Source organism: Helobdella robusta (assembly GCF_000326865.2).
Source record: "Helobdella robusta unplaced genomic scaffold HELROscaffold_4, whole genome shotgun sequence".
Lineage (NCBI taxonomy): Eukaryota > Metazoa > Annelida > Clitellata > Rhynchobdellida > Glossiphoniidae > Helobdella > Helobdella robusta.
In genome coordinates, this window is record NW_008704902.1 from 7,114,294 (window position 1) to 7,126,736 (window position 12,443).

The following is a 12,443-nucleotide window of genomic DNA, read 5'->3' on the forward strand; positions in this document are numbered from 1 at the left end:
CGATCATTCCAGATCTTCTAAATGTTTCATTCGTTAATGAAACATCGTCAACAACTTGTAAGTAAATAATATTTGATATATTTCAATTCAAAAGTGAAACTAATACTTCTGTGATTGCAGTTGAAAAAATTATTCAACTCCTTTATTTTTGAAAAAAATATAATTATCCAAAACCTCAGAAGATTTTCAATAATTTGTTTCATTTATCCATCTTCACAAATCAACATCAGGAACATTGCTAACACTTTAAATCGTTTGCTCTGTTACGTATGCAGACGTAACACGCAATCAACAACCGAACAACTTGGAAACATTTGATCCCGAAGGTCTGGCGAACAACACAACCATTAAATTATTATCATTCCATTTGAAATGCAAGTCAGACATAACAAACACGTTCATTCGTTTCGTCCCAATGAAGTCGTTGTTGTTGGTGTACATTCGCATGTATGTAAACTGCTCTTATCAAGATTCTTTCAATGAAAGAAACAATCATAAAACAGAGTTATGGATAGTTCTATCCAGCTCGCTGCATTCCACTGTTATTCATTGAAAAAGCCAAATGGCGATATTTCAATAGTCTAGATGCTATAACTTGTATAAAAGAAATTGTTCAATGATTTTTCTGTATTGTTGTTTATCATTTTTCTATTATTCATTAAAAATAGATGTCTTGATTGAGCGATGTTTGTTTTGTGGCACACTGTCACTTCCGCAACTTCAAGTGTGTCAGCCCGCAGAATAGCAGTCTGGTCAGAGTTTGCATGAACATGTCTGCTGGGGTGGGGCGTGTTCTCCCATCATCAGTTGCAGTACCAGCAGGCAGCTCTCCAGTGCAGGTGGCTGTTGACGATTCGTTTGAAAGATTTGTTGTCGTTCGCAGGCGAGTGTGGATGTGTTGCGTCTGGTCAGTGTTGAAAGGAAGTCACAACTGGATGACGTTTGTTTGATGGTTTGTTGTTGTGTAGTGAGCATAGGTAATATATTGTTTTGCCCAAGTACAATGATTGGCACCAAAATAATTGTAATAATAATTTTGTCTTTTATAATAATAATGTTGTTATTACTGTTTTTTTTCGGGTTCAATATAACTTCTTGGTAGTAAATCTAATTGTTGTAACGTAGCTGAGATGAAAAACAACAACTCGCATCAATAACAACACTTACTACCATGTACGTATACTTGTGTTGTGTTTATGAGATTATGACAGACATAATTGTGCTTGCTTGTATGCGTGGAGATCTATCAGCTTATCATTTCATCTCTTGCTTGCTACCTTCCAACCAACAGCAACAACTACTGCAACAACTACAACTGAAGTGGCAGATGGTTAATGGCTATTGTACACATGACCACCAGATCGTGACAAACAGCTGATCATAATAATTACAACGGCAACAAATTATTGAAACAAAAATTAAAAAAATCGGAATTGGTTCTTGCTAGCAAAAAGTAAATAATATTCTCAATTAATGGATGTATAAATTTGTGTGCGTGTGTGCATGTGTGCCTGTGAACATGGTTATGCGTGCGTTTTGCATTCAAACACCGATGTGTACAACATATTCATTTGTAACAAGTAGTAATTTATATATATAACATATTCATTTGTAACAAGTAGTAATTTGTATATATATATATATATATATATATATATCTGTATATGTATATATATCCATTATATATATTTATACATATGTATATATTGTACATGCCATCGTATAGCGTGCGTTGGTTGATTGGCAGTTGGTGGGGAGCACTGACGTGAAGATTATTCGTATAAATGAAATAGGAGCGATGAAACCGCTGAATTGGATTGAATGTTCTGAGTAGATGTCGCTTGTTCGTTCGTTGTTTGCCTTTGCAGTTCATTCCGTCTTCACTCGCCTGTAAATGTGTTTTCAGAAAATAAATTTTAATATATATATTTTTAATATTTGAGACTGGTCAGGTTGGTGCTTCGTTGGCTTATACAGATTTATTATGTTACTTAATATTATCATATTGTTGTTGAATTGGTATTAATATGTTATTATTATTATTATTAATATTATTAATAATATTATTATTATTATTATGTTATTAATCATCCATTTCATTTTATTGTTTGTGCATGCATACCATAGAACTTATTTAGTAGAAAAGTGATCTTCCGCAATTTAAAAAAATCCTTGCTGTAGTTTCATTGTAAGTTTGAATGTGTGTGTGTATGATTGTGCATGCACGTGTGACAGTGTGACAAGTTAGTTGTATGAGTATGTGACAAGTTAGTGCATTTAATATTTAATGTGAATGTGATTGTTTATATGCATGTGATTGTACGTTCGAGTGCGTGCCATTGTTTTTGTGAGCGTGTGTGTATGTTGTGGTTGTTGTTCAAGTAAGTATCTCTTGTGGTGATGATTATTCTAGAGGCCAACTGCATTTTTACACACATACGAACAATTCAGGCTGAACGTCGTTAAACGCTCATTCAAACTTCATTGCACATTTCATTCATAATTTTTATACTTTTATTTCAAAGATTAAAAATAATTTACAAATAAAGTGGCGATAACCTATTAACATTTCAAGCAAATTGTTAACGATTTTTTTAATTGTTTTCATTTCAAAACGTTGTATGAAATACATTTCAGATCGCAGGGCCAGCAGCCACATTGAATATTGGAATCATTCACTAACATCTTGATGTACGTCGAACAGCAAAGCAATCAAGGAAGAATGGAAAAAACACACCAGAACAAAAAATCAAACTTCGCCATGTCTAAAAATATTTTTAACAGCATTTTCTCATCAAAAGATAAATCAAGTAGCAAGCAACACTCCAGCCTCATGTCGACATCTCTGGTTGAATCGACATCAAGGAACGAAATTAAATCATCGACAAATAAGACTGAATTCACTGAAATCCTTCAAAATAATTACTGCCACGCTCACAGCAGTAGTTACAACAACAACAGCAACACAAACGCGAAGAGGCCTCTCGTTGAAAACAATGAAAATAAATTTGTGAAAGTTTCTGGGGATAAAATTGTTATATCCATGCATGCAACACGTCATAACAACATCAACAACAACAACATCAACGACAAGATCAACAGCATGGACCACAATGGAAATTACTGCAATCCATCGTTACACGACTCAAACAACATCAATAGCATTAACCCAAATTACACTAATAATATCAACATCAGAAACAGTTGTAACAATAATGACAATAAAATGAACCACGCAACATGCAACAACAACATCAACAACGACAATACAGACATATTTAATAACGTAACCACCAACAAAAACAACAAGCCAACATTGAAACATCATTCTTCCTTTTCAAACAAACCGCAAAGCAGTCGGATGAGGAAGTGCTACAGCAACGACATCATGGAGTTTCTCAACAGGAGCCAACAACAACCACAGCAATTTCAACAACAACAACTACATCAACAAACGGTTGTTCAGGATAGCTGGCGCTCTGGATCTCCTCCAAAGTTGCTACCGGTCAGTGGCAGACTTTCCGCTGTTAGTCACTTGCCTGCTTTTTCAATTTTTTTTAGATTAATTTTATCGCACTTTTTTTGTCTTGTTGTAAATAACTTTAAAATTCAACGTCATTTATTTGTCTGTGTAAATTCATGTTACGATGCTCTGGACCGAAAGATATTTTCGAAGTTTTTAATTGGCAACATTTTGAAATGTCAGCATTTTAAAATGGCGAAATTTTGAAATGGCAATTTTTTGAAATCGTAACGTCAGCATCAGTAGAAATCTTCATTTTGAATTAATATCAACTCAAAAAAAATATAAACGAACGAAAAATATTTAAATATAGCGAACTAAAACCACTGGTGGCGATGGCAGAACAACAGACCGCCTCAAATTTTGGGAACAACAAAAAAACAACAAATCATTAAACTTGCCGCAATATCTTTTTACACACAAAAAATCAGAGTTATGGTCGGTGTTGACTGCTGAGATCTATCTTCACACCATCTAATTAATATTTGGGGTGCTGAATGCCGCAGTAGCTAAAAAAAATATTTCCACAAACTGTTGCAATCCTTGCATGCATGTACGAGTAGCAGGAAAATCTCTACATCAAATAAAAGTTTTAAAATTATGCCTTTATATATATTTATATACTTATATATATATATATATATACACACATAGATACATGTACAATTATTATTATATTCTATCTCAACTGTATTATTTATTAATTAACTTATATTTAAATTTTTATATTTTTTACAAATACATACACACATACATATATATTTGTATAATAAAACTTATTGGTAGAGATTTATAGAGATTCATAAACACACACACAGACACACACACACACACACACACACACACATATATATATATATATATATATATATATATAATATATAATTATATATATACATGAATGTATATAATATATATAGTTCAAGTACAGTTGTTGATTATCTTTTTATTTCTTTCGCAGAGTGTTAGATAGATTAGGAGTTTGGTGTGATTGGTGATAGATTACATTTTTGCAACTTTGTTTTTAGCTCCGAAATTAAGTTAGAATAGAAGCATTGGTATTTAAATAGTTATTCAGCAGTATGGAAGAATATGTTAATATAATTAAATTAAAATTAATTAATACTTCGTGGTGGTTAATTATACAATTAATAAATATTTAGATGTAGAAACCTGCGTCAAACTCGTTCAACAGGAGTGCGTGCAAATGCCTGCTACCATGCATAAGAGCGTGTTAAAACTTTCTCATTCAAACCAATGCACATTTCTGTACGTGATGAGTTCACGAGAGTCATGTGGAAGCACTTGAAGTGGAGTTCACAAATGAAGGGTGCATGTGCTTATCAAGCATGCTCCAACTCCATGCTCACGTACCAACATTTATCTGTCGGTGTTTCAAAGTGCATCTTAGTTTGGTTGGATAGTTTTAAATTATTAACAAAAACTTGATTTACTCACGACAATTACATGAAGATCAAGAAATAATTAGACATGGAATTCTTGTGTAAAAAGTGATATGTACGCCTAGTTGCAACAGTTATGGGACCGAACTTTCATAAGATATGTTTCAAAGACAAACTGAAGAGCAATAATAGCGGTGCAAAATTTGTGAAATAAAAAATTTGCTGAGTTTTCCCAAAAACTCAGATAAAGGGCATTTGATCATTGTTATTAAAAAACGAAACACTAATTTATATTCAAAATATTTTCTACTGCAGGCCACACGTGAAACTTGATTGCAAGATTATAATATTGCAGAAACTAGTTTTGAATCTTAAATGATCATAGAACATGTGTTAGAAACATCAAAAGTTGGCAAGAGTTTCAATGTTTTCGAATGAAACAAGTGTGCTGTGCATTTTAATGAGGAGCACATGTTTGGAAAGTAGATTGTAGGCCTAATTTGCGAGATGCACGAGAAAAAAAAGTTCAAGTTGAATTTTACTTAAGTTGATTAATTTAAAACAATTAAAATTTTTCTTTGTAATCAAATGATTAGAAATGTTTACACTAAACTAGTTTGTGTTTAAAATGTTGGTTAGTGGCTTCAAATACCCAGTAAATACAATCTGCCTGTATTTATTAATTCACATGAGAATTAAAACGTACACACTTTGTAAAAGACTCGCAACTTAAAATGTTTTTAGAGACAGCTCATACTTATTTTGGTGAGATATTCTATTCTATAAGATCATACTTTAGTGAGATCGTTCTTTAACTTGTGCAATTGATTGAAAACAGAATCACTACATGCATACATATTGAATGTATATCTTATATGTATATTTATATATATGTATATATATATATGTATATATATACATATGTATATATATATATACAAGGACTCGATATATATCCAGAACATATATCTATATACATGAGTTTATCTTACACAAACTCTGTTTGCGTTTATATAAAATCTACCGAATTTTCTGCTTTTGAAAATTTACGGTTGAGTTTTTCATTATTTCTAACAGTAATTTTATAATAATTACCAATTTATTAAAATTAATAAAAAAATCACTGGTGTTCATGATGAAGCGTATAGGTTCTATTTCGATTTTACTCATCATCAGAGCTTACATAAGGATATTTCAAAGTTTTACAATTCTCTCTGTGTGCAAAGTGAATTTGCCGACAGATAAATAATTTTCTAAATATCATTAGAACATTTATGTGGTTGTTGAGCATGGATTTTGTTATGTTTGTAATTTAATTTCATCTATATTAAGTTTATTAAGTGCCATGTTTTGAGTTGTTTTTCACCTTATATATAAATGGGTATATGTTATAGAGACCGACCGAAACTGTTTTTTTTCTTTCGGCCGAAACCGAAACAAAGCCGAAATTGAAATTTCAGTTTCGGCCGAAACCGAAATAAGGCCGAATCTAAAAAATAGGTTTCGGCCGAAACCGAAAAAAACCGAAACTAAAAAAATATTTTCGGCCGAAACCGAAACCGAATATTGAAAATTTTAATAGAACATCATTTATATAACTTTTTCCGAAATTGTTGGTTGAATTGAAACATCTGAATGTTTTGAATGAGATTCATCTAATTTCGGTTTTTTGGCTTCCCTCAAAAAACTATTTTTTTCTTCAATATTTAAAAGAAACTTTGAAAACAGACCTTTGTGATACTTTTCAAGATGATTTTTCAAACCACAAACAGTCTGGTTCTTCGGCAGTGTACTTCCTAAAGAGTATAACTTGTCACATTCATTGCAACGTGCTTTGCTTTTGTCAGACTGGATCTTTGTAAAATACTTCCATATTGGATTTAACGACATTTCAACGACTTTTGTTTAATTATTCAAATTATTGTTTACTCGATTTCAGAATTAATTTAACAAAGAAGTTTAAAATTTTTTTTATAGACAATGAAATGTTATTCTTATTATACTTGTGCGTATATATATATATATATAATATATATAAATAAATAAATATATATATATGGTGAGAATTTATAAATTATATCTTGTGTGTGTGTGTATATAAATAGCGCTGAACCATGAAAAATTGAGTTGAGCTTAAGTCCATCTCTGCATAAATTATGTTGATGTGTTTATCAGGCATGGTCAAATTTCAATAAAGATAAACTTTGTAAATTTTAGAGCCATATATATATATATATACATATATATATAGACCACCCAATACAATAAGGATTATATATACATTTATATGCACTTATATATATATGAGTGTGATGATAAATGATGTAGTTTTATATAGTTATTTAAGAATATCAAACATTTTCAGCAATAATCCACTTGTAGTTCAGTTTTCCTTAGAAGACATTTATCACTTTCATGTAATTTACTCAAGTATTTTTGAAAAAAAAATATTTTCGGTTTTTTTCGGCAAATATGATTTAGTTTCGGCCGAAACCGAAAAACGGCCGAAACTGAAATATAACATTCGGCCGAAACCGAATCACGGCCGAAACTAGAAAAATTGGCAGTTTCGGCGCCGAAACCGAAACCGAAACCGAATTTCGGTCGGTCTCTAATATGTTAGAGGAAGAACATAATTTATGCATTTCAGCAAAATATCGGTATAATTCATCAAGCAAAATTTGGTAGATTTTATCAAACAATATATACCTTTATCAAAAACAAATAAAAAAATGGAAGATTTTCAGCAAAATCTCTATGCTACGATTTTTCCAACATATTATTACAGACCCTCTGACTAACCGCTGGCAGATGAAACCAAATCTGTGAAAATGCGTTTTGTGCCTACGAGACTTACCAGCGATGTAACTCGAGTTAAGTAGTTAAGGCTGTAGATCCTGAGATCGCCTTAAACACCCTTTTAATATTTTAAACTTTTTTCATTAGTGGTGATACAGAGTCCTTGATCTTGATCACACATTTTTTCTATTGCCAAGATTTAGTTTAAGTCCATAATAATGTGGCCAAAAGATTTTGTTTAGAGCCTTTTTTTATTATAGGCTTTTTTCTTTCTTTTATCTAAGGTGACGAGATCTTGTGGATGACACCTCATGGTCATCAAAATTTGTAAATTCTAAGACTGTCTCAACACCACTAAATTTAGGCTACTGACTTAGTTTGGGAGGGAAAAGCTGTCCAACGTTTTTTTCACTAATAGGTAATGAAAATTTGATAAAAATAAATAAGCTTCCTAAAAAATTTGTTTCATAACATCAAGCAAATTACAAAAATTTAATCAATTAACATCTATATTTGAACTATGATTTTTAGCTCAATTAAAATAAAATTTTATTATTGTTCACTTGGATATTTGTAAATGGGAAAAAAAATTTAAAACATTGGAATGTACTGTATTCAAACTGATTTTTGTAAACTTCTTAATTCTCTTTAATGTTAAAGTTTTTTTCTCGATGACACTGAAACTGCCAGCACCATGATAATAAATATAAATGTTTGAATGTTTGAAAGATGATGGCATTGCAATCGGTCAATGTTTCAATAGTAGCTTTTCATTATTCATGGAGTAGTTTCTTCATTTTGAATCTATAAAGACCATTTTCCTAACTTATGGTTATTTAAACTTTAGACTCATCAGAACTTGACAACTTGATTTTTTACGAAAAATAACGCAGTAGATTATTTTCCAGTTAATCAAAGAAAAAAATTTTCATGTCCTGAAAATATTTAACTTCAATTTTAAAACCATATTTATAACGACAATAATTTAAATTTATGAAATATTATATTCAAACTTACATCAAAATGTTAGATATCAAATAGGTCTATGAGTTATTTTTGTAAAATTTTTCAGTTCTAATAACTAACAATATGACTGTAGCAAATCAACAGAACATTAGTTACCAAAGGTTTTTTAAACGATAGTCTTTATCACGAAACTGCTGAAAGAAGGTTGTGTTTATCGGTGTTTCTTGTACAACATAGAATTTTGGTTTAATTGATATGGAATGTGTTTTGTATATAATGTATAAAATGTGTGAGAGACTGGAACCACCTAGCCCCCACTGGCTATGCGTCTAAACGTGTTAGTGTCTTTGAAAATTATGTATCATTCGCCAGAGTTTGGTATGAGTCCGTTCACTATAACACAGGTAGCGGACAAATAATAACAGAAAGATATAGCTCAAAACTCATCTTTTTATTATTTCATTGTATATATATATATATATATATATATATATACACACATATATATATATATATACATATAACTTTCACTGTGTACCCACTATATACATACATACATTGTACTAAATTTTTAATAATTAAACAAATGCATATTATAATATAATCACGAAATTTATCGTTATTTTCAGGAAGTGAGTAACGGAGTGATCAAGCCAAAAGCTTGTAGACCAACATTAAACAGTTCTATAATAAACTGCCATTTTAAAGCCAACTCTAATACTTGTATAAACAATAAAGCAACACGAGATGAGGGGTACAACTCGCAAAATATAAGTTCATCCAGTGCCATAACCTCATCATCTTCGGCTTCATCTAATGGTTCAAATTATTTCAACGAAAAATACGAAACAGAAACGGATGCAAATGCTCATTCAACTAGGAAGATTAGACCGAGACCAAGGAGCAGCACGGCGGCAAGCATCGGCTATAAAAAACTCATCGAAGATTCCCTTGTTAAAATAAGCAACCGCCTGTCGGTATACAATCAAGACAACAACTTGCAAGATAAAAACTTTCACTGTGTACCCACTACTGCCGAACAACCTAAGTCACAATGTAACAAATTTTGTAATTCCAATCTCAAAAAGATCATCGACGATAAAGAAAATGAATTAAATAAACTTCGCGAAAAAATTGAATCAAACGAAAAAACTATTTGCACTTTACACGAACAAAAGGAGAAAGAATTGAAAAAACAAATTTCGGAAATCGAAGAACAATGGCTTGAAAAACTAAAAATACATCAACAAAAATCATTCAAACTTGAACAATCCCTTCTTGTTCAAATTCTCCAATTAAAAAATGAAAATAACGATCTAAACGAAAAGTTGTTTCAATTACAAAATGACGTACAGTTGTTAAAAATTGAAAAAGAAGAAGCTAATAACACTGTTCATCAACTGAAACATCATCTTGAGGAAACTCACATACAAACATCAAAAAAACTTGATGCAATTGTATCTTTGAAGTCTCACTCGTACACTAGTTGTAACGAAAATGTCTATGAAACTATATTTTCTGTTGACAATTCAATTATTTCTCCAATTCCAAGCTTCATCAAAAAGAAAAATAAATTTGGCTTGAAAAAGGAAAGTTATGAATACGGCGGCGGCAACAACAAAAGAAATTATGATGAACATGAAAACTCGGACCAAACGGCACAGACCGATGATTCTGCTTCTACTCTGCAGGAAGTAATCTCTCAGATGGAAGAATTAAAAAAACTCAACCAGTTGCAGCATAATTCTTGGCTTAATGAAAAAAACAGGGTGATTGATTATCAGAAAAAACTACAAGCAAATTATTTGAATGTTTGTCAAGAAAACAGACTTTTAAAAGATGAAATTTCAAAACTTAAAAACTATAACGAGAAAAAGACATTGTTTGATTCAATAGCTACTGAATCATTTTGTTGATCAGTATTTATTTTTGTCCGTTCCTGTAATTATTTGTTGTGCAACAGTATTTATTAAAGTATTTTATTCAACCGTAATTTTGCGTACATGTACATTGTAATGAAAAACTATAGCTTTTTTATTGCCTTTTTAGAAATCAGGTGCAATTTTTGGTTCAACAAATTGGAAATTTATTAAAATATAAAACATGATATTAAAATGTTATATTTGTTGAAATGTTTATTGGTTGGATTTTAAATTTGTAAAACGTTAGAAAACTTTTTGCATTATATTAATTATTCAGAAATATTTCGATCAATAAATTTAATACGACACGCCTGATATGATGTTGAATTTTATCCATTTTCGTGAAATTTAACTTTTCACAATTTTTAACCTGTTTAAAGTCAGAAATATATTTTTGATTAAAAATATTCATGAAGACGATCCAAAGTAAATAAATGATAGCTAGACTAAATTTTCAGGGTAACCGAGTTGTAGACTGGCAAGAAAATTATAGAAATGAACGATGATGATCTAATTAAATAAGAAGTCATAAAAGTAAACATTTAAAGAGTTTCGAAAATTTCGACAGAAAAAGCAAATCATAAAATTTAAAAACAGTGAGTTCGATCATGTGACATGTCATCTAAGCTTGATTGAAATATCAAAAAAATACTTTGGAAATGAAATAGAATAAGATACAACGATTAATGTTTTTAAAATTACAATGTTAGAGCCAGAGCAGAAAAATATTAAAACTAAAGGAGAAAATTTATATCGTGTATAAAAATAAGTTACAAACGGCGTCATCTATTAAAATATATTTATTTGATACTTCTAATGAAATTATTGAAAATATTCGTCACAACAAGCGATAACTCAAAAGGTTTAATTGTACTTTTTCGGTCAAAACATCGCTTGGTTTGTCTCTGTGTATCATATACTTAATCCTTTTAAATTTGAATTAATTTGTTTTAATAAACACTCTATTACTATTCTTCATATTATCTTACCTAATTCTAAAACTTTTGATGTTTCTCACAAAATTCGTGGTTTTTATCTTTGATTCTAGCATGTCTTTTTCTTCTCAAATTAATGGCGTTGCTAAAAGTTCTTTCTTTCATCTACATAGAATAAAAAACTTTTGCCTTTTCTTGACGATCCTATTCTTCTCCTTTTTGTTACTTCGTTAGTTTTATCTAGGATTGATTATTATAACTCGCTCTACTATGGTCTTCCTGATTTTACATTCTATTCTTTCAGTAAAGTTTTTAACTCTGCTGCTCGTCTAGTCGCTCATGCACTTTTCTTTTTTAAATAACTCCATATCTTGTTCTCTTGCACTTTCTACCTTTCAAATATAGAATGATTTTTAAAATTTGCATATTTGTGTATAAACCTCAATCTAAATTATTTCCTAAGTACCTATCAGATATATTAATTGGACCTTAACGCCCCGGTTTACGATCAACATCATGTTCTCACTTCTTAACTCGAGTTAAATATTTTTTTGCTATATCTGCATTTGCTTTTTCTGGCCTTGTCTACCTTCTTTTCTGACTACTTCTCCATCACTTACGAAGTTCAGAGCGGATCTCAAGACCCATCTGTTTGCAAAATTCTTTGAGAAGCGCTGTTGAACATCGCGAAAATAGCGCTTTAAAAATTGATTGATTGACTGACTGACTGACTGACTGACTGACTGACTGACTGACTGACTGACTGACTGACTGACTGACTGACTGACTGACTGACTGACTGACTGACTGACTGACTGACTGACTGACTGACTGACTGACTGACTGATTGTCTCATTATGTAACTCACAAGAATTAATTGAACAGTAGCTATAAC

The 12,443-nt window shown here is 30.9% G+C and overlaps 2 protein-coding genes across 2 annotated transcripts; both read left to right on the forward strand.

Annotated features, from left to right (window-relative positions):
- Positions 1–2,689: 2,689 nt before the first annotated feature.
- Positions 2,690–4,001, forward strand: HELRODRAFT_162825 (hypothetical protein; the record flags this gene model as incomplete). The annotated part of the gene is made up of 2 exons (XM_009024918.1): positions 2,690–3,505; positions 3,837–4,001. The coding sequence occupies 2 exons, from the start codon at positions 2,690–2,692 to the stop codon at positions 3,999–4,001; spliced, it is 981 nt and encodes a 326-aa protein (XP_009023166.1).
- A 5,013-nt stretch (positions 4,002–9,014) lies between these two features.
- HELRODRAFT_162826 (hypothetical protein) lies at positions 9,015–10,607 on the forward strand (the record flags this gene model as incomplete). The annotated part of the gene is made up of 2 exons (XM_009024919.1): positions 9,015–9,095; positions 9,321–10,607. 2 exons carry the CDS (start codon positions 9,015–9,017, stop codon positions 10,605–10,607), a joined length of 1,368 nt encoding a protein of 455 aa, XP_009023167.1.
- Positions 10,608–12,443: the final 1,836 nt, after the last annotated feature.